We start from the raw sequence: 25,074 nt of genomic DNA on the forward strand, positions 1-25,074 counted from the left end.
GATGGTGAAGTCATCTACGTATTGGATAACTGAGGCTTCTGGGATGGAGTGATGGAAGTTTGTTTATGAATATGTTAAAGAGGAGAGGCCCCGGTACAGATCCCTGGAGAATGGTGGTGGATGTTGGTAAGAAAGAAGAGGTTGATGTTTTCCATTGGACAGCTTGTTGGCAATTGGATAGGTAGCTGGAAAACCATGCTAAGGTGGAGGGAGAGAGAGATGTAGGAATGAGAGATGGGATAGGAGTAAGGGGTGGGAGATGGTGTTGAATGCCTTTGAGAGATCTAAGAATAGTGAAGATACATATTTGCCATTGTCATGTGCTATGTTGATGGTTTCAAGAAAGGAAAGGAAGGCCGTCATGGTACTATGGCTGGGGCGAAAGCCATGTTGGGTAAGGGAAAGGAGTTTGTTTAAGGTTATGTATGCATGAGTTGTGCGTGAATAGTTTTTTTCTAGTATTTTAGAAAGTGGAGAAAGTATAGCTATGGGTCTGAAATTGGTTGTGTCTATATTTTTACTGCCTTTGCGGAGAGGGATGATGTATAAGTAGGGGATGTATTTGGGAGGTATGAGGTGGTGGCATGGTGGGTGTGAGGTAGGACAGTGTTTGGGAGGCATGTAAGATGGGTAAGACAGGTGAGGGAGATTAGTAAGTTAGCTTGTATTATAGTGTGTGAGGAGAGGGCGGGGCATTGTTGTTGGAGTGAGTGGTGTTATAGTGAGGTTGGAAATGAGTGGAGTCTGCAGGAGGTTATGTGTGATTGGTAGGAGTGTGTGTGAGGGGAGGGGCTAGGTTAGGTATAAATCTACACGTAGTGGGGGTTATATGATCATATAACATAGGCTTGTCCAGTATCAAACTGGACAAGCCTATGTTATATGATCAGATGACTAAAAAATCAAACATCAGTTCATCAAGATGAAAGCATCGAACATTTTAAGCATCAGAAACCAACTTCATCGAATTTCAGCACATTGAATCACAATAGTTGGCCAACAGCTACAACATTAGTATCTTACACACTACTTTTGATACATATATCATGATGGTAGTAAATATTTATGTTCATTATAACTTACATGCAGCTGTTGGCCATCTGTTGTGATTCAATGTCTTGAGATTCAATGAAGTCGGCTTTTGATGATTAAAATGGTCGATGGTTTCATCTTGATGAATTGACATTCAATGTTTTAGTCATTTGATCATTTAACATAAACCTGGAATATTACACATATGTATGGAGATAGTGTAAATTGTTATCACACATTTGTTTGATATAAGCTGTCTATGATTCAAGGTTGAGTGCAGTCAGTCAGAGAAGCAATAGCAAACCATGAGTCTCACCAGAATATGGTTATAACAACAAATGTAGATTTGTTAAATTAGCATATTAAAATTAGGTCCAATTAATAAACCAATTAAACACATTGTATTCGATTGCAAAGGCAAATGAATTAGTAATAAGCACCAACATTGTCCTGGATTCAAGCATAACAATAAAAAGTAATCATAAAAATGAAACTAAACTGAGGCAAAGAAAGCAATGAAATGTCATCTACAACAAGGATGCAGAGCTTGCCTTATCTGTTCTAGACTAATTCATTCTTTGACATGCTGCTATATACTTTGTACATTGCAGTGTCAGACTGGACAAGCCTATGGTTATTAGAACTGTTATACTTCTACTGCCTAAATATACTGCATTATGTTGATGTGCTATTGATACTCTGTGTATGACGTTGAGATGTCTACTACAATACTGCTCATTGTTACTCCTACTGGTGAATGCTTGTATGCCATACTGTTATTGACATATGGCCTGGGTTTCGCTGAAAAGGGCCAGTAAACCACTTCACTTACCCAGTTAAGAAATAAAAATAAATAGCATCCTGTATTACTTGCAGTTGACATTGTACCTTCAGCTTCTTTTTGTGTACTGAAGTTATATCATGAGTTGTTAGAGCTACTGATACTGGTTGTTTTGTTACTGAATGACCCAGAACATTGTGTATTACCTGAGGGACCACCTTCTGGTAAAGAAGAGCATTATTTATTACCTCAAAGACCATCTGCTGATGGCCCAGACATTGTTAGTTACCTCAAGGACCTCACCATTATGGAGCAAGAAATTATTGCCTGCAGGCCTTCTTGCAGCTAAATCAGAATATTGTTTGTAACCTGATAAAACTATTGCTGACTGAGCAGAATACAGTCTACAGCTGGGCACAGTCTGTTACATTTATCAAGAATGCACCTACAATTGAACTACTGCACCTCAGATACACGTGCTGCTCACCTTAAGAGCATATGGCAAATGAGCACTCCTGACTTGGGCTGTGACCAACATCAGCTACCCCCACATAAGCTCCACATTGTACAGCTGAACAGCAGAGTTACGAACACTAGTTTCCCAGGAATTCACTCTTTTGCTCTTAGCCCAAAGATAGTGCTGTCTTACCAGCAGTAACTGTACCTTGGCTAAAATTGCTTTTCGTACACACACACACACACACACACACACACACACGCTAGGAGGGGCAAATACTACCCTTTTCACTAACACAACCCCTGTTGCTTTTATTGTAATATGCTGCTACCCCCCCACCCCCACCGGACCAACCTCTCACACCAAAATCACAATTACTTTACAGTCTTACAATGAGCCAGTCTTACTTAGAAATTATGGTAACAGTAGTTAAGCAGTCTTTCTCTTCAAAGTTAGATGTCAGCAGTTATAATTCAATAGTTTTATGCAGTTAAACCTGTATATATTAAGAGGCAGCGAAACAAACATTGTATGAGGTAGAACAGTAATGTTTTTACTTAATTATTTGCAAAGTAAATGCACATATAGCTGTGCTCTTGGATTGAGGAAGGTAAAAAGGAGATTTAGATAGTTAGCACAAGAAAACAGTTTAACACACAGCTGATTGTACTACTACTACTACTGACTGAAGATAATTACAATCTAGGTAGCTCTTAATTTTTGGAACATTTAGCAGTACTAAAGATAAGTAGTTAAAAGATAGAGGTATGAACTCATACTTTGTGAAAAAGGATTTCCTTCTGTGCTTCTCAGCTCGATAAAAGTCCACCAGATAGTCCAAGAGAAAAATGCAGAATGACATGATATATATAACAATAAGTATCTTTTTCTGTGCATTTAAAGTGTTTTTTTGATTGTATCTGCTTTATTTTCGGGAAAAAAAACAACAAAACAATTTACTTGTTTCCCAGCTTTCTAAGCTAGTATAGTCCAGTCTTCAGGTTAAGTGCTGAATTCAGGGCTGTGTTACAAGTTTCTGTGTTGCCCATACCTTACTTGGATAGAAGGAAGTTTCTCTGTTCACCTGTGAGAGAGGGGAGCTTTGAGCAGACTATCTGTCCCTGGAGGAGTGGTTTCAGCCCAGAAATTAGTAGTTTATTGGCCATTTTGGGCTAATTTCTATCTGTTTCATTTCCCTGCTATAAAAACCACATTTGCCCGGTTTTGTGCGCCGGGCAGCACCGGTTAGCTACGGTATAACTATTCCTGGCTCCACAAAGTCTCCTCTTTAATTTTTACATTGGAACTAGACAAACTTTCAACTTAAGCACTCAAGCCATTCATTTCTCAGCCCAGCACTTGCTCAAAACTCATAGCAAGCACTTATAAACCCTAGCACTAGACCCCCCCACACACACTGTACAGAAGGACAAAGCTCTCTATTTCACCTTACCAGCCATTCAGTAAAACAGTTCATTGTTACCTATCCAGGTGTGTCCAAAGGGCAGTTTCAGGTGTACTCTCCAGTCCAACTGGTGAATATGGGCATTTTAAGGCAATGTTACAACTGCCTTGTGTACACAGACAACCCTCTCATCCTACCACCAAACACTAATACATGCAAGAGATGCAATTATACAGCCAAACTGGAGGTTAAACTCTCTCAACCCAAGACTGGATCAGACAGTCAAGAGGAGAAGGGAAATACTTGCATCACACCACCAGTCTCAAACAGACCCATTAAACCAGCACTGGCAAAAAACACACATAAAGAGACGAAAACATACTCAGAGGCTCTAAATAAAAATTTGCAAAAGCAACAGAGACCTCCAAAGCAGACATCCAAGCAACCTCTACCCCCCAACACAAACCATGAAACACATACTTCACAAAACCAGTGTGCCATGCAATCACAGCCCTTAAGGCAAAATAACATACTCAACATACTAGTAATAGGTGACTCTATAGTCAGGCACACTGATGTCCCACTCACTAGGCTGAATAAGGAGAAGGTTACTGTTAGTTGCCTGTTGAGTGCCAGGATCTGCCACATAAACCAAGCACTCAGGTCATGCCAGAACAAGTACAAAACATACGACTCTGTCATTGTCCATGTTGGTGTGAATGACCTGAGGTGTACCTCCATGGACTACATGAAAAGAGACATGGAAGAGCTCTCTGATCATGTAGCCCAGGCCAGTATGACCCTGACCCTGAGTAGCATCCTGCCCTCACCAAGAAAGATACCACGGTATAAAGAAAAAATTATCAATTTCAACAATTGGTTAAGTTTCTGGTGTCATTTAAAGGGGATCCAGTGTCTGTCCACCTGGGATGACATGTTCGACAAGCCACACTGCTTCGCTAGAGATGGCTTGCACCTGTCACCCTTAGGCTTTCGAATACTGGCCAAGGCTCTTGCTACCACCCCCCCCCCATAGTGCCTTTTTTAGATAAGACTCAAAAGACAAACCCACCACTTTAAATAGCATAAGTAACAAAATACTGAGGGTAATGCTACTCAATGCCAGAAGTCTAAACCTCAAAATGCATGCACTCGAGGCACTCCTCAGTATGGAGAAAATCGATATATGTGCAGTAACAGAAACCTGGTTTAAGGCTCCAGAGAGCACCCCAGCACTACCAGGCTACAACTCATACCATACATTTCGGCCACAGAACCCGGACCGAAATACAAAAGGCGGGGGCGTATCCATATTCATCCAGGATACCCACACCTCCAGGTTAGTGGCACAGCACGATGTTTCAGAGATCATCCATGTGCAACTAACAAGGGGCAAAACTGCAATTCAAATTGTAGCTTGCTACAGATCACCCACCATGTCCCAGGACCCCCATTCCACATTTCTGGAAACACTGGGAAACATAAAGGTCCTACCAAACACCCTGATATTGGATGATTTCAATTACCCAAACATTAACTGGGAGAACTACTCAAGTACTAACTCCCTTGCCCAACATTTCCAAGAATTTATAAACTCAAACACCCTAGATCAACTGGTCAACACTCCCACCAGAGGTGACAACATATTGGATCTGGTCATCACAAACATGGGCGACCGGTTTTCCCTGCCAGAAGTCAGCCCCTCGCTGGTTAGATCTGACCATAAACAAATCACTTTGAATATCCACATTCCACCCCCACCCCCGGACAAGGAAACCACTGCGAAAAACTTTTCAAAAGCAAACTTCACATTACTTAAGACCGAGGTGGAAAGTTTCAAAGCCCCCATGCTAAAGGATAACGCTGTCCAAGCTGCAAAATCCTTTACTAATGCATGCTACGGGCACCTACAAGAATGCATGGCTCATGCTATCCCAAGCAAAACTCAAGACTCATGCCTCCAAGAAAAGGACCAGTCTGGTGGACCCCTGCCATAAACAAGCTACACAATAGAAGAAGGAAACTAGTACAGAAAAGTGTAAAATCCCAAGAAGGGAAGACATCCCTCATCAGTATCAGCAAGAAACTACGATCCCTCATAAAATCATCCAATGCGAGCTTCAAAAGAGTAATTGCCAAGGACTCCAAAGATAACCACAAGGCATTCTTTAGCTATGTCAAGAATCTAAGTAGCAATGCTCAGATCTGCTCGGAGTTAGTGCATAATGGCACAAAATACACTGAACCGACCAATATCGAAAACATCCTGGCAGACAGGTTCAGTGCAAACTTCACCCCCCCTCTCACCCCCAAAAGGGCCCATAACCATACCATAAGAATGTAGAACCCCTGAAATCACAGATACTCAGGTTAAAACAGCCCAATCCAAAGCCAAAAAACACAGCATCAATGGGACCAGACAGTGTCACAGGCTGCGTCCTACACGAGCTCAAAGACGAACTAACCCTTCACCTAAACACATTGTTCAAACTCAGTCTCTCCACAGGCTACGTACCCATAGAGTGGCACACAGCAATGGTTATTCTGCTCCACAAAATTGGAGCCACAACAGATCCCGGGAACTATCACCCTATAAGCCTGACTAGCTTGGTCTGCAAGGCTATGGAGCGCATCATAATGGAACTCAGTAACAGAGACATTGGGAACCTCCAAACACTGGACCCCACCCAGTTCAGCTTTGTTAAGGGCAGATCATGCCTCTTAAACCTGGTGGACTTCTTTGAGACAGTTACCAAGGCTATAGATGAGGGAAAGGTGGTACACACAGCCTACCTAGACCTCGCAAAGACCTTCGACACTATTCCCCATTCTGGTATTATAGACAAGCTCACCAGCCTGAACATCAGCCCCTATGTCACAAGATGGGTTGCCAACTGGCTCACAGACAGAACCCACATGGTGAGAGTTGTGGGAGCTAAGTCCGAATCTAAACCGGTTACAAGTGGCATTCCCCAGGGCTCAGTCCTAGGACCCCTCCTGTTCGGCATATACTTCTCAGAGGTACAGGCAAGCACAGGAGGACTATGGCTGACCAAGTTCACAGACAACTGCAAACTAGGGGCTATAATTGACTCTCTGGCTGACACAGACATCCTCCAAAAGGGTCTCACTGAGACGGATACCTGGTTCAAAATCATAACCACAAGCTAAATGCCAAAAGGTGCATAGTCATCCCCTTTGGAAAAAAACAAAGTACCCACAAACTACCACATAGGTGGTAGTCCACTAAATACAGAAGATGTAATAAGGGATCTGGGGACCCAAGTAGATAGTGATCTCTCCTTTTATAATCAAATTGCCAAAATGGTTAGAAAATCCTTCTATGTGGCCCACCTAATCACAAAAGGGTTCGCATCCAGATCAGAAGAGGTCATTGTGCCCCTCTACTCATCACTCATCAGACCCATCATAGAGTACAACGCTCCATTTGGGATGTACCTTACAAGACACCTGCAACAGCTGGAAAGACCACAGAAGTACCTCACCAAGAGGATCACTGGCCTCAAATAGATGCCCTATGCAGCTCGACTGAAGAAACTCCAGCTGTACTCGGTTGCATACTGCCTTCTCAGAGGTGATCTCTGCCTGACATACAAGGCCATGTCCAACCCAGAATTGATGGACATGCTCCACCTAAAGAAAACCTTTTCCCCTTAAGCCACATGCTCTAGGGATCTAAACCTCACCACAACAATAAATAGGACGTGCTGGAGGGATCGATTCATGTCCCAGAGACTTTCCATGCTTTGCAATAAAATTCCAATCTACATTAGGCAGACCTCCTTGCTAACACTCTTCAAAAGAAACCTTGACGAGTGGATGGGAAACAGAAAGTTTACCCCGGGGATCACTTCAGTGGCTCTGCTGAACAGAGGCACAGGGAACTAATCTAAGGAGGCGGCAAAAGCCAACACATTCTGGCTAGGCTTATACATCCCTTCAGGCAGATAGCCTAGTACTTACCTGTGAACCTATGAACTTCTGATGAAACTCCAAATGGGTGTCCTGGAATGAGGCAATACTAGGAAATGGTCAGTTAACTCAGTCATTTTATACACATCTTCCTTTTTTGCATCATTTAAAGAAACAATGATCCTTTACTTTGTACTGAGTCAAAATTTTATTTCCATATAACTTCTCTCAAAGTTACTTAACTAGAAGGTTCCTCTCTGGGCTGTCTCATGAGCCTTAACCCAGTTACACACGGCTTGCATTCAGGAATGTCTAACACTTCTACCACACTTCCTCCTTAGAAAGTTTCTCCAAGGCTGTCTTCTGCTAGGTGTCTGAGTGAGGAAAAGATTTTCCCTGCCTATCATGACCATACCCATACTGAAGCAAAGACAGGTTGACCAGCAGTCACACAATGAACACATTATGCAAGAGAACAAAAGGTATTTTTATGTAAGTGAGTCAGCATTCTGTCCTTGTTAATAAGCTAGGGCTAGGCTTAAAATGGCCCACAATGGCAGTTAGCCTAGTACTAATCTATGAACCTGTGGACCTATTTTTATTGGTTGTACTATGCAGCTACTGAACTGTGCTGTGCAGCTCCAATTACTGTAATTTATTTCTGTCCTTGGTTTTATATAAAATAAGGTTGTAGGATCTAGTCAACTTATCTAAATAGTCAAAAAAACAGATACAAGTCCTAATCACCTAACTTCAGCATCACCCAAAGCTTAATCCTACAAACATGCCTTTTTAATTTCTCCAAGTCCTTTGGGTTTCTAATACCATGATGGGAATGGACTACAAACACGCCTGTTTTTAATTTCTCCAAACCTTTTGGGTTTCTAATACCATGGCAGGAATGGACCCCATTTCTTAGTCAAAGTACGATTAATGTTTATGAAATTAGTATTGTTTCAGTCTTTGATGTTAGCCAGAAGTGCTCTTCGCAGCACCCACAATGTGCCCAGTAATGACTCCTTCTGCAATTCGTATGGGGTTACATGGATTGGTAACATATCTAAATGCGATTGTAGATTCTTTTTTAAAAGACCCATTGCTCCTACTACTATTGAAACTGCCTGGGTATCTTTCATCCACATTGCTCTCGTTTCCGCTAGAAAATCGTGATATTTTATGACTTTGTGTCTCTCTGTACACATGACAGTGTAGTCACTAGGTGTGGCAATTTCAATGATCAATGCTACTTTTGTCTTCTTTTCTTGGACCACTATATCCATTTTATCAGCATCTATTTTTTGAGCTGCCGGTAATAGGTGATCCCATGTCATATAAACTTAATTTTCTATGATACCTTGTGGCTCGTGTTTCCAGTGTTTTTCAGCCACTTCAATAGCATAATGTCTACACAATCCCCAGTGCAGCAGTCTTGCCACATTATTATGCCTTTCAGTATACAGACCTTCTGCTACTAGTGTGTCACAACCAGCAACTAGGTGTGAGACTGTTTCCAATTCTGTTTTTCAAAACCTACATTTGTCTGTTTCTCTCACATGTTCAATGGACTTTGTAAACCAAACTGTACATAGCCCACTATCTTGCCTTCTGTGTAGATAATTAGATGTAAATGTAATGTTTGCCTTATGATAGAAGGACAACATATCCACATTGTGGGTGAGAAGTTATCATAGCTGCCCAACCTGAATATATTGTTTTCCAAGAAGTAAGCATATGTGCACTGATATCTTCTTGGAAAGTATCCTTTATTATCTGGTTGATTACCCCCAAATTCCCGAATTTAGAATCTTATACACCATTATTCCAGTAACCTCCAACAGGGTTCAGTACATTTCCATGGTTGCACAATCACCACTTGTTAAATGTTAGCAAGCAACTGTAGGACACACAAGACAATTGTGTGATGGTCCAGGCACATTTCCAAGCCAGGGTTATCAGTGACATAAGCAGACAGCTTATATGTCTGCTGATGCAATGGCCAAGTCAGAGAGTACTTTTTAACAAATAACGGTTACACACAACAGTTTCAAATGAGTAATGAATTAAATAACAGTAGGAAAGGAGTGGAGCAGAGAAGAATGGAGATTAAATGTGCAAGCTAACTAGAATTTGCAAAATGATATCCACTAAGGCAAATTATAAAACCACCATAATGAGTAAGCAGTCTTTGCTTGCTGCCTGCAGCAGGTAAGTAAATATGGGTAATTCTGTAGTGGCCCAGACAAGTCTATTTCGGATTACTACACTCTGTAATTAATTCTTTGCATTTGTTTACTGGTTTTAAATATAACCCTTCTGAATAATTTTGAAATTATTTAAATTATGTTATTATATGTGTATTCTCTTTATTTATTACATTTTAACTGATATGTTTATCTGGGCCATATATATTTTCACTGGAAATCCAGAAGTAAATATCCATTTAGCTTATAAAGGGTACAAGTCAGTTTACAAACATTATAAGACTTCTTATAGCTACATCAAATTATCTCAAGATTGCTTAGTGAATTCCAGGCAGCTGTTAGTACAAAGATCCCCTTCTAGTTTTGTGACTTTATAGAGTAGTGTACTGTTCAAATAGATGTTTGATTTGAAGAAGCAGTGGAACAACTCTTGACACTATTAGCCAAATAGCCCAATAGTTACAAAAACACAAGATGTTATATACAACCAGTAGCCAAAAGAATGAAACCAGTACTGTAGGAAAGAAGTGTAACGCGTTAGTACATTAAACCTTCGTAACAGACTGCAGTGGTATAGAGGTGCTCATTTGCAGGTAAGTGGGTTTACAGTTGGTAGGTGTAGTCAGCAAGTTCTGTTATTAGATGTAGCAGTGTGAGTAGGTACTCCGTATGCTGGCATACCAATGTCATTTAGTTTTTATTATCTCTGGCCTTGTCTCTTCCATAACCATTGATCACCTCTCTCATTCTTATAGGCCCATTTATTCCTTCCTGCTTCCCAGCATCCAAGAATAACAGGTTAGAGAAGTGAGATCCAGGATCCAAGACCATCATTCAGTTGCTGTTAGGAAATTTTGGTCTTCTGCTGACTCCCTCTCCCTATGACTTGCAGGAATTGTGCAATGTAAAAATAGAAATGTTAATACTAACTTACTGTGGCACTTTTCTTAGTGCTTCAGCTACTAAATCTTCAGGAGACGTAAGTTAATAATAAAATACAATCCTACTAATAATAATAATACAATCCTACTAATAATTAAACCACAGCCAGCAAGAATCACACTAAGGCAAACATTGTGTTACAACCTTAAAGTGCATAAATGTAAGTAAAATCGGAGTATTGCATTTATTTCTTATATACTTTTTGTTTGTGCCAGTGCATGCAGTTTGAAAAACTAAATAAATAAAACTAAGGGAAGAGATGTCATGTCATTCAAACATGCTTAGTTTCTAATCACTTTAAGATTGTAACACAATGTTTGCTTATCAACAACTGATTGGTTGGCTCTTAAGTGATGGTATTATTAACAGGGTTGTATTTTTTTAATTGATATGGTACTGCTATTGCAGGCTTAATAGTTGAGTGCTAGTATGACTATCACATTTAATTTGTACAGCAGTTGTAGTATGTTTTTCCAGCCTTTGGAATTGGATTTCTCATTTTTTTAACAAGGCACTTTGCAATGCCTGTTGTGTTGGGCTCAGGTCATTTAAACACCTCTGAAACCCTGCCAAACTCAGCTGTAGTGTACTGCACTCCATGGCAGGCATCTGCCTCTGAGTCTCATCTGAAGTTTTCTCTGACGGTACTCTTGCATTGGGAACAGTATCAAACTTGCCTCGTAGTGGGCAGCCTGGCATCATTTAGCTAATCAAACTCAGGTCATGTGGGCATAGCCAGAACTATGTCCCTTTTACCACAGAGCCATCTATATCAATGCAATTTTGGGAGGTACACAATCATCTTTAGATGCAGAATACAGCTTTATTCTGCCCTATACCAGGACTCTGAATGTAGTAAATCACAACTTTTCACTTATTCAGTATAGCCAAATGGACACCCTACACAAAGAAGAATATAGAAAAGTATATGCATGCACTAGGGGCTTGACAAAGCAGGGCCATGTTTTTGTTGCCATAAAATAACAATACTGAAGCCAAGACAGGTTCAGATAACATGAATCTTCTTTACTGCTTGAATCATGTGAATACAGTGCTGTTACATGAAAGAAGACATCTGATTCTTTCAGAACATTTCTTTTCAAAATTGTTTTAGCATTCTTGCCAAGACTAAAGAGTAAACCTCATCCATGGTGGGGAAGGATTTACAGTTGATTTTATGCATATTTCATAAAGCATACTTCCTGGTTTTCACTTTCCAATTCACTGTTCAGCCAATGGCCATCTCACAATTTTCCCCAGTCGCAAAACTCTGCTATTATTGTTTGGTGAAAAACTACTCCCAAAATAATAATAAATCTTCCATGCAAAAATAGCCAATTGCATTTTTAGAATATTAGATTGGTTTCCTTTACATTTCTAAACATTTTATCCAATATGAAGCTAAATATTTTAGGAATATTAATTGGCAGACTGTAAGACTTTTAGTTTTGCATTGTACAGCATTTGCAGTTACATCAGTCTCAAGTTAAAGTGATGCTAAAAATATATCTAACCAGATTTTTCTTTTAGCTTTAATGACAAACATAAAATATTTTGAGTATTGATGCTTCTATGAATTGTCTTTGAAGGGTTTTATAGCATGGGTTAAAGCAAATGAGACCACCACTCTTATACAAATAATGCAAATTATTATACAAGGGAAACCTCAAGGCATGGTCTTCCAACCAAAACAAAGTGTTATGTTTAACTCCTGTACACGAAGAACCTTTAACTCAGTTGTGTGCTGCTGGGAAGCGGTCTCTGTGGTAGCTCTCTGGATACCTTTAGCAGGGATACTTTCCATCAAGTGTGGTTGATTCTCTCCCAAAACTATGCTGCTCTGGATACGAGTCCCTTTCTACAAAGGACAAATGCTCTCTGACTGGGATTCTGTTTTTATACTACATTCAGCAGCTCATTAAGCAAGCCTGCTCTTATTAACGCAGTCAGGTATTTTCCTCATCTTAAAAAGCGGGTACAACTTATCAGAAGCATTCACTTTCTTAAATGAAACATCACTTTTTTACAATGGGTTAATGTTACTTACACAACTATTTACACATTGTCAGATCACTTGTATTCTTCTAGTTGGTAAGAAACACCACACTATGCTACATTGGTCATGTCTTTTACTTTCATGTATGCCCTCATGTCCCTGTTATTCTTATAGTTTTATAGGTAGGTACTAAGCTATCAGCCCAAGGGCCTACGTAAGCCTAGCCAGCAAGGTTCCATAGCTTACGCCACCCAAGAAAGTTATTTTCCTGTGCCACTGTCCAGCAGAGACACAGAAGTGATCCCTGGGGTATTTCCTATTTCCCATCCACTCATCAAGATTTTTCTTGAAGAGTGCTAATGAAGAACTTTGCTTGACATAGATGGGTAGCTTGTTCCAGAGTATCTATCCTTCCAGCATGTCCTGTTTATTGTGGTGACAAAGTTTAGGTCCCTAGAGCATGTAGCTCGGAGGGATTTCTTTAGGTGTAGCATGTCCAACAGCTCTGGGTTTGACATAGCTTTATATGTTAGGCAGAGATCACCTTGGAGTAGGCGATATGCTACAGAGTAAAGCTGGAGTTTTTTGAGGCAGTCAGTGCAGAGCATTTGTTTGAGGCCAGTAATCCTCTTTGTGAGGTACTTCTGTGGCCTTTCCAGCTGCTGCAGATGTCTTGTGAGGTACATTAAAGGCATTGTACTCTATAATGGGTCTAATGAGTGACGAGTAGAGGGGAACAATGACATCTTTTTTCCTGGATGAGAACCCTTTTATGATGAGGTGTGCCATGTAGAAGGACTTCCTGACTACTGTGGCGATGTGACTATCAAAGGAGAGACTACTGTCCACCTGAGTCCCAAGGTCTCGTATCACGCATTCAGTGTTAAGTAGATTGCTGCCTATGTGGTAGGTAGTTCATGGGTACAGAGTTTTTACCAAAGGGGATGACACTGCACTTTTTGGCATTGAGCTTGAGGTCATGGCTCTGACACCAGGCATCTGTCTCAGTGAGGCCCTTCTGTAGGATGTCCACATCATTTGGGGACTTGACTATGGCTCCTAGTTTGCAGTCATCTGTGAACTTCATTAGCCACAGGCCTTCTGTGTTAGCCTGTACTTCAGAGAAGTAGATACCAAACAGGAGAGGTCCCAGGATGGAACCCTGTGGTACTCCACTTGTCAATGCTTTGAGGTCAGATTTGTAGTCTGCAACTTTTACAGTGTGGGTTCTGTCAGTGAGCCAGTTGGCAACCCATCTTGTGATGTAGGGATTTATACCTAGTTTAGTGAGTTTAGCTATAATTCCAGAATGGGGGATGGTGTTGAAAGCCTTGGTGAGGTCAAGATAGGCTGTGTAAACCACCTTACCCTCATCCACAGCTTTGGTGATTGCCTCAAAGAAGTCAATCAGGTTCAGGAGGCATGAACTGCCTTTCACAAACCCGAACTGGGTGGGATCCAGAGTTTGGAGATTACCAATGTCTTTGTTTATGAGTTCCATGATGATACATTCCATGGCCTTGGACCAGGCTCGCTATGGCTAATAGATCGATAGTTCCTGGGATCAGTTGTGGCTCCCCCTTTGTGGAGTGGGATAACTGTTGCTGTGCGCCATTCAGTGGGCACAAAGCCTGATGCGAGGCTATTATTGAAGATGGTGCTTAAGTGGGAAGCCAGTTCGTTCTGAAGTTCATGTAAAACGCAGCCTGGAATGTTGTCCGGTCCCATGGATGCTGTGTTTTTGGCTTTAGAGAGTGCAGCTTTTACCTGTGTAGTTGTGATTACAGGGACTCTGCATTCTTCCTGTATAGGTATGGGTCCTTTAGGGGATGAGAGGGGGGTAAAGTTAGCACTGAACCTATCTGCCAGGATGTTGGCAATATCAGTTGGTTCTGTAGTTTTCATGCCTTTGTGCTGTAACTCAGAGCAGATCTGGGTGTTGCCATCTAGATTCTTGACATAGCTGTAGAATGCTTTGTGGTTGTCCTTGGATTTAGTGGCAATTTTGTTTTCGTAGCTAGCTTTGTAGGATCTTATAAGGGATCTCAGCTTCTTACTGAGGCTGACCAGGGAGCTCCTCCACTCATGAGATTTTACTCTCTTTTGCAACAGTTTCTAACTTCTGTTGTACAGTTTGTTTATGGCAGGGGACCACCAGATTGGCTTCCTTTTTTTGAAGGATAGCGTCTTGGTTCTATTTGGGATAAGTGCACATAAAATGTTAACACACTGAACTAAATAAATAGAAGAGTCATTGTCATTAACAATATGCAGTCTAGTATCTGTAGGCATAATATTGGAAATAATGGTCAATTTCTAGCATTGTACTGTGATTTTTGAAAAACATTACTGATTTGTTTAATGATAGTTTAGAAAGAGTAAGAACTGGCAATTTGAACTTGTGTAAAATCTAAAGAGATATTTATGACCTAATTATTAATCATTTGAATGTTTCTTCTATTGCCATTTAGCACTGGAAAATTCCAAGGTGTTTAATAAGGTCACACTGCACCATCTGGCAAAATTAAGTTTAACTTCTAATCTGAAACCCTTGGCCTTTGATCTGTGAAGTGGGTTTACTCCCCGGGTTAAATTAATAGCTGTCAGTATTAGCAGTAAGAGACAGACTGCTTACTGTTACAGTACATAAAATGTAATTTTTAAAAGAAGTTGGATCTGAAAAACAACATGCATGATTTGTTTGTTGTCTTTTTGTTTGTTTGTTTGTTTGTTTTGTATTGCTTTTCCTTAGTATGTTAATGGTGGTTGCCTGGAAGAACTACTGGCTAGTAAAGACATGTCACTCAGCTGGAAAGAGAAGACAATTCTTGCCTCAGATATCACACGTGGAATGGTTTATCTGCACTCAAAGAACATTTACCATCGTGACCTAAACTCCAAGGTATTTCAGATTTTATTCCACAGTGGGGCAGAATTTCATGTATGTTACTATTATATTTATTATGATTATGCATTCTAAGCTAAGAATATATATAAATCTAGTAAATTAAAAATAATTCAGTGTAAGTGCTTACAGACAGAAAAGTTCTTCATGGCGTTTAATTTTCCCACTGATATCTGTGGAACGTTGTCATCAAGAGATGCAAGGATAGGAGTCTGATGATTTGCATGGAGTTACACAGTGTGCAGCCCAAGGGAAGGCAAAATGTCAAGTCACTTCTGTAGCTCTGCAGCACAGAATCTTTACCACCATTCTGTGTTTAATTGACTCACTCATTTACTTCAGTTTGTTGATGGGTATGTGCAATTAAGTAGATCTTTTCTGCAGTGGAGGCTTGGACAAACTTTATTCTTGCAGTGTTGCATGTGTTGGTGTGTTTAATGAGAAGGCTTAACAATGAGTGGGGCATACAGGAACTTTCAGCAACCTCAGTTAACAGGTTTTATACATTTTCCATTTCTCAGCAGAAAAAAACTTTAAGATGTAGGAAGAGATGGACACACTAAAGGTGGAAAAAGACAACAGAAAAACAATTTCCCTTTTACTAAGAAGGGCTGTGGATCAGTGGCAACTCATGGTACTGACTGCTGGGCTGCAGCTCCCCCATTAGAAAACAAAAAAGAAAGTGTGCTAAGTTTAGAAAGCTGGCTATTATTTTAAATTAAAAATAATAATCAGATTTCTGATTCTTTGTTTTGTTCTGGAGCTTTTCAGAATTCTGTGCATGTGCAGCTCCGAAGCAAAAGAAAACAATAAAATAAAAGTCAACAGCCTGGCTTGAAGATGTCAGATCTTTGCTCTGCCACTCAGAAGATCTCTCAAGGTCATCCAAAAGGTCACTTGATTAGTGTCTGTCCAGGCTGCAGCTTGAAGCACCAAAGTTTAATCGACTCCATTTTTTTTTTTTTACAGGCACTTTGCCTGCTGTTGCCTGCTACTGTTAGGATAATGGTTAAGGTGTTTATCTCACAGACAAGAAGTACAGAGTTTTCATTTGATTGTGATCAAGGAAAATTGGCTAGTCTTAAAATGGGCCATAATGGCAGTTAGCCAAGTATTTACCTATGAACAAGGGAAGGAGGTAAGTACTTCATTTGTCTGTGTATGGGAGGGGGGCTTGTTGCACACTATATTCGTGAGCTGAAAAGATAAAGCCCTGTGTGGCGGATTTATGCCTTTATTTGATGCAAACACCTGAGGTATACAGTCACTATCATACAAGTGACTGTGATTAATGCCACACACTGTGTGTGTGTGTGTGTGTGTGTGTGTGTGTGTGTGTGTGTGTGTGTGTGTGTGTGTGTGTGTGTATGTGTGTGTTTGTGTATATATACACACGTGCGCACATATGGGGGGCATAGATGCACTGAACTCTATCTGATTTTTGCAGAATGTCTCTTATTCTTTGATTCATATTTTGGTGTGTTCCTTGTAATGTTTGTGATTTACCTGGCAAATCAATGAGGATTACAGTCAGTAAATAATGATGACTGACATTTGAGTTTCAGAACTAACAGCTTTCAGAAAGTGTGCACTAAAGCAAAGCCTGCTAATCTAGTAAGTTTGTAGGTATATGAAGGCAATAGTTGTCCCTGATTTTGGTCATTTGTTCACCATTGTTTGTGGCTTCCTCCTTGATTCTTAAGATAAGAGGTTGAGTCATATCTGTGGTGGAGGTGAGGTGGTTGCTCACTGTATGTTGACAGTTTGCAGAGAAGATAATTTCCTGTGTATCTAAAAGTAGCGAGCCAGCCATATATATATATATATATATTTTTTACTTTTTATCACAGTCAAACATCAGCATTGTTCTCAGGAAGTGGCTGTCTGTGGTGGCCTGGGACAGTGTGTATGTATGTGTATGTGTGTGTGTGTGTGTGTGTGTGTGTGTGTGTGTGGTAGAAGGTGATAATTGGTAGAGTGTTGTACTGAGTAATGTTGCAGTCTAACAGTACTTGGCCCTCTGCTTGAGTTTTTAGCTGTGGTTCCTTGTCTGTACAATCTGCATATTCTCCCTGTCTCTCTATATGTTTTATTCGTGTCCTTTGGTTTCTTCTTCCAGACTGTCAGTTGTATAATGCATGCCTCTTTTACTTTTTCACTATTCTACCACCAGGCGGGGTACACAGGCATTTACTATCTCTCTCTGGAGGGCCAGGAAGCAGGCAGTATTTCCAGATAGGATTTGTATATCTTTGCATTTGTCTTCTCAGTTTTGGGAGGAGCTATTGTTTTGTTGAAGTGAAACTTTTTAAAGCCACTAGAAATAAAAGAAATACAGTCTTATGTTTTTCTTTCATTTCTAGTGGCTTTAAAAAGTTTCACTTCAAATCATTTAGAATCCAGGACTTTTGGGTGCCCAGTGGTCCCCAGACCCCTGGCTTAATTCACTTATGTCCTCCAGACCTATTACAGTAGAAGTTTTGGCAGTTAGGGTGTGTTAAATGCATGGGGGAGTTAAAAAAGAAAGTCATAGTGTGAAAAGGGAAGTAAAGTGCAATCTATATGGATGGCGTGGGGCCAGGATGAGAGGAAAACAGGGGAGATGCACTGGGGAAGTCAGGGAAGACAAGTGTGCAATGGAGGCTCTCTTAGTCCTTTGTCCATGGCTCCATTTCACCTAAGCTGGTCTTGCTGATTGCAGTCAGATGTGCAAGGTGTACATATAGTCAATTAAGTAGCCAGTAATGAGTAGCTGTATACTGAGATAGTTTTTGGATGAAAATAAATGACCACATCAGTTTGACAGCAGGTAAAGGTCTTAGACCTACTATAACAGGGCCCCACCTCTTTCTTGTTAGCTCCATCAATTTGCTTGCTTTCTGCAGTCCTCCATTGCTTTGAAGTTTGTTCTGACTGAAGACTGCTCTCCAACAATCTGAAAAACCTTTTAAAATTTTTATGTTTTGCTTGGTCCATTGAAGGTGGATATCGATAAACATTTGGATTGTTTTAATAGAAGTGGTGCAGTGAGGGCGTGTTCATTTGTCTCAGTTCTTTTTCTAATCTGAAAATATATCGCTGATAAGTATAATTCTTGGCACTTTAACTTTTCAGAGTTCTGCATTGTCTTAATTTTTGCTTGACTGAATTATTTTATATATTTGCTGGCATTGTTTTTTGTTTCTGATTGTATTTCCTCAGTAAGAGCCTGCCTGGGTATCCGACTTTGAGTGGATTTAGTACCTCTGTTTTGCTTTTTATTGCTTATTTTTGTTAACCACATTATTCCAACCATTTTTTATTAACTTTGCTGCTTATTTGAACTGTTTTTTGAATTTTTATACTGCTTGCACTTTGGGCGGCTGTGGTTGTGCAGCGGTTAGTATTGCTGTCTGATAGCAAGAGGTTCTCAGGTTTGATCCTCAGCTGGTTTGCCTTCTGTGCGGAGTCTGCATGTCCTCCCTGTGGTCACGTGGGTTTCCTCCGGGTACTCCAGTTTCCTCTCACATCTCAAAGACATGCTGTAGGTGGATTGGACACTCTAAATTGGCCCTAGGTGTGAGTGTGTGCACCTTCTGTGGAAGGTTGGGTGCTGGGCTGGCAACTCGACACAGTAAAACTCCACTGCCAATCATGAGCGGACAGGTGATCCGCTGTGGCGACCCCTAACAGGGAAAAAGACGAAAGAAGAAGATACTGTCTGCACTTTAATTTATTGTTTTTACGTCTTCAACTGTGTAACTGTTAAGCGCTATACACTCAAGTGCAGTAACCATTTTTCTGCTTTAATAGTGTTTGTATTCCTGTATATGCTTTAACTTTTGAAAAAAAAAAAACAAAAACAAAAAAATCCTCTCTATCTATTCGTTTCCCGCCTTTCTAGAACCTGTAGAGTCCAGTTTTCAGATTTTGATGGATTCTGGGCTGTTTGTAAGTTTCTGTGTTGCCCAGACCTTTCTAAGATAGAGGGAAGCTTCTCTGTTCATCAGTGAGAGTGGTGAGCTTTGAACAGCCTATCTGTCACTGGAGGAGTGGTTTCAGCTCATAATCTGTAGTTTTATTGGCCATTTTTGGCTATTTCTATCCCTTTCATCTTTGTTTAAAAACCAGTGTTTGCACAGTTTTTGCATTTGTATTACCTCAGTGAGAGCCTGCCTAGGTGTCCTGCAGAGTCCTACAGCAGCAGAGAGAGAAAAGGAAGACTTTGAGTGGATTAAGTACCTCTGTTTTGCTTTTTATTGCTTATTTTTGCTAACCGCATTATTCCAACCGTTTGTTATTAACTTTGCTACTTATTTGAACTGTTTTTTGAATTCTTATACTGTTTGCACTTTAATTGATTATTTTAAGTGTTTTTCAACTGTTTAACTATTAAGGGCTACACACTCAAGTGTGATAGCCATTTTTCTACTTTAAAAGTGTTTGTATTCCTGTATCTGCTTTAACTTTTGAAAAAATCCTATTTCTCTATTCATTTCCCACCAGTAGAGTCCGGTTTTCAGATTTTGTTGCATTCTGGGCTGTTTGTAAGTTTCTGTGTTGTCCAGACCTTTCTAAGATAGAGGGAAGCTTCTCTGTTCATCACTGAAAGTGGTGAGCTTTGAACAAGCCTGTCTGTCACTGGAGGATTGGTTTCAGCTCATAATCTGTAGTTTTATTGGCCATTTTGGACTATTTCTATCCCTTTTATCTTTCTGTTTAAAAACCCATGTTTGCGCGGTTTTGCACATCATGTAGTGCCGTTTAACTATGGTTAAACTATCCTCGGTGCCAGAACGTATGCTGTTCAGATTTCCCTTAGAACTAGCTATTTTTCTAGTTTAAGCACTCAAAACTGTTTCTGTTCCCTTAGAACTATTCAATTTTCTAGTTTTACCACTCATAACTGTTTCTTTGCGCTCAGCACTGTCCAAATCTTGTTGCAAGCACTAAATATTCTACAAATTACTGCAGCAATCAACTTTCCTCACTTATCAAGAGGAAATCAGTTCTTAGTACTTAAACTAATAAGCACTAACCAGGCATGTCTAAGGGTCAGCTCACGGTGTTTTCTCCTGTCCACCTAAAGAATCTGGGCATCTTGGGGCAATTGCCTCATGTACACTGACAATCCTCTCCTCCTACCACCCAACATTACAACCTGTGAGAGATGCACTTAAATAGCCAAACTGGAAGCCAAGCTCTCTCCAGCCAAGACTGGACTAGGCAGTCAAGACGAGAAGGTAAACACCACACTGCACTCTACATATAGTCCAGCAAAACCTGTACCACCCAAACCCACACATAGTAACACAAAACACAGACCTACATTTGTGGAGGCTGCAATAAAAATCTGCCCAAACAACAGAGACCTCCAAAGCTGAAAAGCAAGCAACCACCACCCCCCAACACTATCTGAATGACACATCCCACAAAATCAGTGTGCCTGTCAACCTCAGCCCCAAAGGCAAAACAACATACCCAACACACTAGTCATTGGCGACTCTGTAGTCAGGCACACTGATGTCCCTCTCATCAGGCTAAACAAGGAGAAAGTTACTGTCAGCTGCCAGTCAGATGCCAGGATTTGCCATATAACGGATGCACTCAGGTCACTCCACAACAAGTACAAATATGACTCTGTCATTGTCTATGTTGGAGTGAATGACCTGAGACGTACCTTCCTGGACTACATGAAAAGAGACACGGACAAGCACTCTGACCATGTGGCCCAGGCAGATATGACAGTAGTCCTGAGTAGCATCCTGCCATCACCCAGAATGATACCACAGTACAAGGACAAATGATTGACTTCAACAATTGGATAAGCTTCTGGTATCATTCCTAGGGGATCCAGTATCTGTCTGCCTGGGACGACATCATTGGCAGGCCACGATGCTTTGCCAGAGATGGCCTGCACCTGTCGCTTCTGGGATTCTGGATACTGGCTAAGGCTCTTGCCGTTCCTATAGTGCCTTTCTTAGGCAAGGCTCAAACATCAAAAGCACCACCATAGTAGATACAAATAAGCAAAATCTAAGGGTAATGCAACTCAATGCTAGAAGTCTAAACCTCAAAATGCACTCACTCGAGGCACTCCTTAAGATGGAGAACATTGACATCTGTGCAGTGACAGAGACCTGGTTTAAGGCTGCAGAGAGCACCCCTGCATTACCAGGCTACAATTCTTACCACGCCTTTTGTCCACATTACGTGGACTGAAACACTAAAGGAGGAGGCGTGTCCATATTCGTAAAGGATATCCACACCTCCAGGCTAGTTGCTCAACATAATGCATCCGAAATTATCCAAGTACAACTAACACTGGGCTAGACTGCAATTCAGGTTGTAGCTTGTTACAGATCCCCTGCCATGCCCCAGGATGCCCACTCCATGCTCGATATACTGGAAAATGTTAAGGTACAGCCCAATACCCTAATATTGGGAGATTTCAACTACCTCACCATCTCCTGGGAAAACTACTCATGTACTAACTCATCTGCCCAGCATTTTCTGGAATTCATCAATTCCAGTGCCCTGGATCAGCTTGTCCATGCCCCTACCAGGGGCAGCAACATCCTGGACCTGGTCATTACCAATATGGGTAACAGATGCTCCATGCTAGAGGTCATCTCCTCGCTGGTCAGGTCCAACCACAAGCTAATCACCCAAGACATCCATATCCGACCCCCACCCCCAGTTAAGGAAACCACCATAAAAATTTTCTCCAAAGCCAACTTCGTGCTTCTTAAGTCAGACGTGGCCAACTTCACTTCACCCACACAGATGGAAAATAGAGACATGACTGCTGAATCATACACAAAAGCACTGTATAAGCACATGCACGAGTGCATGGACTGTGCCATCCCCAACAGAACCAAGACAATATCCTCCAAAAATAGGAAGCCAATATGGTGGTCCCCTGCCATAAACAAACTCTTCAACAGAAAGAATAAACTGTTGCAAAAAAGAGTAAAATCCCATGGTTGCAGGAACTCCTGGGTCAGCCTCAGCAAGAAGCTGAGATCTCTCATAAAATCCTCCAAAGCTAGTTATAAAAATAAAATCACCATGGATTCTAAAGACAACCACAAAGCTTTCTACAGCTATGTCAAGAATCTCAATAGCAACATTCAGATCTGCTCGGAACTACAGTACAATGGCACTAAATTTACCTAACCAACTGATATTGCCAATATCCTTGCAGACAGGTTCAGTGCAAACTTTACCCCCCACCCCCCAAAGGGCCCATTTCCATACCAAAAGATTGCAAAACCCCTGTAATCACGGAAGCAGAGGTAAAGATGCAATCTCCAAAGCCAAGAACACAACATCCATGGGACCGGACAACATCTCAGGCTGCATTCTGCATGAACTACAGAATGAACTGGCACCCCACCTAAGTACCATGTTCAACCATAGCCTCACCACAGGCTTTGTGCCTTTGGAATAGCACACAACAACGGTTATCCCACTCCTCAAAGGGGAAGCCACCACTGACCCTGGGAACTACTGCCCCATTAGCCTGACGAGCTTAGTCTGCAAGGCCATGAAATGTATCATCCTGGAGCTTATAAACAAAGACATAGGTAAACTCCAAACTCTGGAACCCACTCAGTTTGGGTTTGTAAAAGGTAGATCATGCCTCCTAAACCTGACTGACTTCTTTGAAGCAGTGACCAGAGCCGTAGACGAGGGTAAGGTGGTGCACACAGCCTATCTTAACCTCGCCAAGGCTTTCAACACCATTCCCCACTCTGATATTATAGATAAACTCACTGGACTAGGCATAAATCCATATGTCACAAGATGGGTGGCCAACTGGCTCACTGACAGAACCCACACAGTGAAAATAGCTGACTCCAAGTCTGACTTCAGACCAGTGACAAGCAGAGTACCACTGTGTTCGGTCCTGGGTCCTCTCCTGTTCAGTATCTACTTCTCTGAAGTTCAGGCTAATACAGCTGATCTCTGGCTAATGAAATTTGCAGACGACTGTAAACTAGGAGCCATAATAGATTCACCTAAGGATGTGGACATTCTTCAAAGAGGCCTCACTGAGACTGATGTTTGGTGCCAAAGTCATGGCCTAAAGCTCAATGCCAAGAAGTGCATTGTCATCCCCTTTGGGAAAAACACCGTACCCATGAACTACCACATAGGCGGTAGCCTACTAAACACTGAAAGTGTGATAAGAGACTTTGGGACACAGGTGGACAGTAGTCTCTCCTTTCATAATCATGTCGCCACAGTAGTCAGAAAATCCTTCTACGTGGCATACCTCATCACAAAGGGGTTCTCCTCCAGAAAAAGAGAGGTCATCATTCCTGTCTACTCATCCCTCTTCAGACACGTTATAGAGTACAATGCCCCATTTAGTATGTACCTTGCAAGACATCTGCAACAACTAGAAAGGCCACAGAAATTCCTCACTAGGAAGATTACCAGCTTCAAACAGATGCCCATACGCAGACCATCTCAAAAAACTCCAGCTCTACTCCGTTGCATATCACCTACTCAGAGGCGACCTCTGCCTAACATACAAAACCATGTCTAACCCAGATCTGATGGACATGCTACAGTTAAAGAAATCCCAATCTCTCAAAGCCACTCACTCCAGGGACCTAAACCTTGCCACCACAATAAACAGAACATGCTGGAGGGATAGATTCCTGTCTCAGAGACGTCCCGTGCTCTGGAACAGGCTACCCATTCATGTCAGGCAGAGCTCCTAATTAGCCCTCTTTAAGAGAAATCTTGACAATTGGATGGGAAACAGGAAATTCACCCCAGGGATCACTGCTGTGGTGCTGCTCAACAGGGACACAGGAAAATAATTTTCTTGATGGCGAAAGCCAGGGAACCTCATTTGGATAAGCTTATATAGGCCCTAGGGCTGATAGCCTAGTACATACCTATGAATCTATGAAGTCACCATCCACCACTGCTGTGAATATAGTATCATTGGAACAGGAGATTGAACAAGCCATAACTGAGGAAAAGCCCAACATGCATCATAACAGCAGTCAGGACTCCCTCCCTTCTTTCTGGGAAACATATGAGTGAGGGTCAGCCTGTGCGATCTCAACTGCTAATGTGAATGATGGAGAGAAAAAAATTAAAAGATATTCCGAGATAAACATAAGGCAGCTCTTGAAAAATAGCAAAGAATTCTGCCATTGACTAACTGTGGTATGCAGAATATCTGTTAGGTATTAAAATAGACAGGCTAGGTAGGCTGTCTTGCCTTTATCTGCCATAAGTGTCTGTTATGTCACAGTTCTCTGGATGTACTTTCAGTTTCAGATGAAGCAGTAGAGTAGGTACCTATGCACCCTCAAAAATTACCTATGTTTCCTCAGTTTCTCTGGTTACTGCATGCATAGAGCCTCCAGTGGAAGTAGTTTTTGCCTGACCTTTAGGGTCTCTTGTGGGTACTTCTT

At 41.2% G+C, this 25,074-nt stretch overlaps 1 protein-coding gene across 7 annotated transcripts in view; it reads left to right on the forward strand.

Moving 5' to 3' along the window:
* The window catches only part of LOC122790699 (dual specificity testis-specific protein kinase 1-like), a 1,196,153-nt gene that overhangs the window by 1,002,610 nt on the left and 168,469 nt on the right, over positions 1 to 25,074 (forward strand). For all 7 annotated transcript variants that reach the window (XM_044058245.1, XM_044058246.1, XM_044058247.1 and 4 more), the window contains one exon: positions 15,500 to 15,649. In XM_044058245.1, coding sequence (XP_043914180.1) covers positions 15,500 to 15,649 — 150 coding nt within the window. The remainder of the gene's footprint in view (positions 1 to 15,499; positions 15,650 to 25,074) is intronic.

This window comes from Protopterus annectens, chromosome 16.part0 (assembly GCF_019279795.1).
Source record: "Protopterus annectens isolate FY-2018-M chromosome 16.part0, PAN1.0, whole genome shotgun sequence".
In the NCBI taxonomy this organism is placed as follows: Eukaryota; Metazoa; Chordata; order Ceratodontiformes; family Protopteridae; genus Protopterus; species Protopterus annectens.